We start from the raw sequence: 4,145 nt of genomic DNA, 5'->3' as shown, positions 1-4,145 counted from the left end.
CTAACTAGGCGGAGTGATCCTTATCCTACGCTGGCATACGTAGTTTCAGGGATTAAACCTTCTCGGTAATCTATGTAACTCCCAAAACATGAACATGGATATTATTGTCTTAAAAGCCCTTGAATTTCTTAAACATGATTGTAAACATGATTTGTAAGTGTATTATAACATGAATGTATATATATATATATATATATATATATATATATATATATATATATATATATATATATATATATATATATATATATATATATATATAGTATAACTCGTGTAAAAATATGGGAGCATGTAGGATTTCATGAAAATTAAGCAAATAAATGATAATTTGCATTCAAAAACCCATGGAAATTCAAGACATGGGTATTCATGGATTACAGACAGATTCCAAATAACCAAAATGGAATATCAAGAATACAATAACAAATTACTAATACAAACATGGTTTAGAATGATACTTGTAACTTATGGTCATCATGAACTAGAATAAAAACCCTAGGTTTGTGAAACTTTATATTTTCATGGATGAATGTGGCGTGAGAGGAACAATAACATTCCCACATGTGGATAGAAGCCCTGCGATGAGTTGTCCAGTATGCCCAAAGAGCTTCTTCCATTCTATCGTGCCATTCTCTTTTAGACTTGGAAACGACCTTCTTTAACAAGTTACACAAGGTCTTGTTAAATGCTTCAGCTAGTCCATTTGCAGCAGCATAATACATAGACGAATTACGTTTCTTGAAGCCAAAAAGCTTGCAAATCTTAGTCATCAATTTGGTGGAGAGCGGCTTGCTATTATCTGTTATGATATAACTAGAAATGCCAAAATGATAGATGATGTTTACTTGAATGAAGTTTGCCACATTCTCCTTTTTTAGTTCTTTGAAGGCGACAGCTTTAGCCCATATTAAGAAGTAATCCATTGCAGCTAAGATGTACAAGTGGACACCAGAAGATTTCAGTAGCGGTCCAACCATGTCTAGCCCCCAAGCTTCAAATGGCCAAGATGCAACAGTTGGATGTACAACTTCAGGAGGTTGGTGTATAAAATTTGCATGAAATTGGCATGCACATCTTCGCGCATAGTCCAAACAATCTTTCACCATTGTTGGCCTATAATACCCCATCCTTTTTATATGAAAGTGCAGTTTCGGCCCAGAATGATGCGATCCACAAACTCCAGAGTGTGTTTCTTGCATAGCTTGAGTTGCTTCTTCTTCCCCCAGACAATGCAAGAGAACTCCCTCGAACGATCTACGATACAAAGTATCTTTCTAGTAAAGGAAGCGAGGGGCACGACGGCGAATTTGGTCATTCTTTTTGGATCTTCTAGAATAATGCTATAACACAAGTAATCGATCATGTTTTTTACCAATCGACTTTCTCAACTTTAGAAAGAGCCACAAGACGCTCGAGTTTGCTTTCTTCACCCTCATCGTCCTTCGGTGGTACTATCCATTTTTGGCATATAGTGATTTGCGCTTGGTCAGGCAAAGTCAATGTTGAAGCTAAAGCATCAGCCTTCTTATTTTCCTTCCTTGGCACGTGCTGAAGAGTTACGTTGCCCAGCCACCCAATAAATTTTTGTGCATAATCATGATAGGGACGCAATTCCGGATTTTTGACCTCGTAGGTACCCAACAATTGATTGATCGTCGCCAATTCAGAATCTCCAAAGACTTGTAATTGTAACTGCTTCATATCAACAACCATTTCAAGCCCAAGTATGAGTGTTTGATACTCCGCAATTAGTTGGAGCAACATTGTGTTAATGTAAAGGAATATAGTAAGACCTCCTCTTGAGAAGTGACGAATATCACACCAGCGCCAGCTCCTTCGCGATGTGCAGCACCATCAAAATACATCTTCCAAGGTGGTTGAATTTCAATGACCATTGCATCCTCATTGGGTAGTTCATTAGTTAACTCTCGGTGATCGGATGGTCTGCTAAGAAGTCTGCCAATGCTTGCCCTTTCACAGCTTTTTGAGGAACGTACACAATCTCAAATTGTTGAAATTAGAGTACCACCTTGCTAGTCGATTGCTAAGGACAAGTTTCGACATCACAAATTTGATAGGGTTTGCTTTGGAAATAATAAAAATAACATGAGCTTAAAAGTAGTGTTTCATCTTCTGAATTGAGAAGACTAAGGCCAAACACAACATTTTGATCAGTGAATTTTTCAACTCATCTGGTGTAATCATGCTAATCAAGTAGCAAAAGGAAATTTTCTTTCCCTTCGCTATTCTTTTAGGTTAAGAGTGCTCCACCTGACCTTTCTTGCACCGATACAGGAGCTGCAAGAACTGGAGGTTTCGTCAAGTAAGATTTGATGCTCTCAAAGGCGTTGGTACAAGCTTGATCCCATTCGAAAGGAGCACCCTTCTTCATGAGACGACTGAATGGCTGGAACTTCCCTTGCAGACTCTTCAACTCCTGGATTTTTCTTGGCTCAACCATCTTCACGATTAAATCTACTTTGGCTTGATCAATTTCTATCCCTGATGTCGAACGACAAAGCCAAGGAATTTTCCAAAGGTAACCCCAAATGCACATTTCAGAGGATTCATTTTGAGTTGGTACCTTCGTAGTAGATCGAACACCATTCTCAGGTCTTGCAAGTGATCACTCTTTTTTCTTGATTTCACCACCAAATCGTCAACATAACATTCGATATTTTTGTGAAGGATGTTGTTGAAGAAATTTTGCATAGCTCTTTGGTATGTTGCTCTAGCGTTCTTCGAGTTAAAAGGCATTACTTTGTAGCAATAAATATCTTTAGGAGTTAGGAATGATGTACGCTCTTCATCCTTAGGTGACATGCGGATCTGGTTGTAGCAGGATAAGCCGTCCATGAAGGACATCGCCTCGTATCCAGTAGTGGCATCAATCATAAACTCAAAAATGGCAGTGAAAATTGATCCTTAGGGCAAGCATTGTTGAGATCCCTAAAATCAACACATACTTGAAATTGTCATTCTTCTTTCTCACAGGGACAATGCTCGAAATCCATGTAGGGAACTTAACTTCGTGAATGAAACTAGCCTCACTAAGCTTGTTAACTTCATTTTCAATCAAGGGAACCAATTCTGGCCTAAAACATCATTGTGCTTGTTTGATAGGACGTGCGCCGTTCTTGACAGCAAGATGATGGACCGCAACGTTTGGATCTAAGCCAGACATCTCTTTGTAACTCTAGGCAAATACATCCTTAAACTCTTTAAGTAATTCGACATAAGCACTCTCTTCATCGACTGCAAGTAAAGAATTTACATAAGTGGGCCTTGGATCTTCATCAGTGCCAAGGTCGACTTCTTTCAGTGCGTCGACTGTCGTTTTTACCCCTTCTTCAAATCCAAGCAGATCATCCTTAGCATCTTTATCTTTTTGAGGTTCGCCATCATTGATAGAGATATGGTAACTCCAGGAAATATCCACCAACTCTTCGTCAACCTTTATTGGAGATAAAGTATACCTTTCATCTTGTACAGTAACGTGATATGAAGAGCCAACACTTTCTTTTTCTTCTTCATCCCACTCTTTGGTGTATACCACAATATGCGACTTTGATTTTAGTACTTCTCCATATGAGACCACAAGATCTGTTTGCTGCCTCATTCTAGAAGGGATCAGACTTCGGAAGTCTTTGGAGATATTTTGAGATTTGGGAAAAGCGGATGATTTCATACCCTTGTGGTTTATCCAAATCTTGTTTTAATTCGTCATTGGTACTAACCTCTCAAATATAGAAACTCCCGCGGTCAATTTTCCAAGTCGATCAAAAATAGATGGCCTTTTATTAGAAGGGAGAGGTTCCTCTTCTGCAGTGATATAGTTGTTGCTTATCCTTCTTATGGAGATGCAAACTGGTGAAGGTTTTTTGTATCCCCAATATTCACGATTTTTCCTCGCAGCAGGTTTATTGAAAGCTTCCCCAATTTTGATGGTTCGCTAGGATTGTATCCAGCCTTTACAAGTGGTTTGTAAGCATTTGGATCGAAACCTTCATCTGTAGGCATCGTAGGGAGTGCTTCATTTTATGGCGAACCACTAGCCACAAATCTTCCAAGCAATTTTATGTATGACTTTATTGTGTCAATCTGCTTGATAGGAAGGGTCAGTCCTCCCAACGTGTTTCCCTCGT

General features: G+C 38.9%; 1 protein-coding gene across 1 annotated transcript; it reads right to left on the bottom strand.

The window, feature by feature from the left end:
• Positions 1-446: 446 nt before the first annotated feature.
• On the bottom strand, positions 447-1,127 carry LOC132607695 (uncharacterized). Its single transcript, XM_060321780.1, has one exon. The coding sequence runs from the start codon at positions 1,125-1,127 to the stop codon at positions 447-449; it is 681 nt and encodes a 226-aa protein (XP_060177763.1).
• Between the last annotated feature and the right edge of the window lie 3,018 nt (positions 1,128-4,145).

The sequence above is a fragment of the Lycium barbarum genome, chromosome 8 (genome assembly GCF_019175385.1).
Source record: "Lycium barbarum isolate Lr01 chromosome 8, ASM1917538v2, whole genome shotgun sequence".
Taxonomy (NCBI): domain Eukaryota; kingdom Viridiplantae; phylum Streptophyta; class Magnoliopsida; order Solanales; family Solanaceae; genus Lycium; species Lycium barbarum.
Note: the sequence above shows the minus strand (reverse complement) of the source record. Positions and strands in the feature narration are given on the sequence as shown.

Coding starts and splice junctions, on each gene's coding strand:
- LOC132607695 (XM_060321780.1), bottom strand. CDS start 1,127: ATGGGGTATTATAGGCCAACAATGGTGAAAGATTGTTTGGACTATGCG.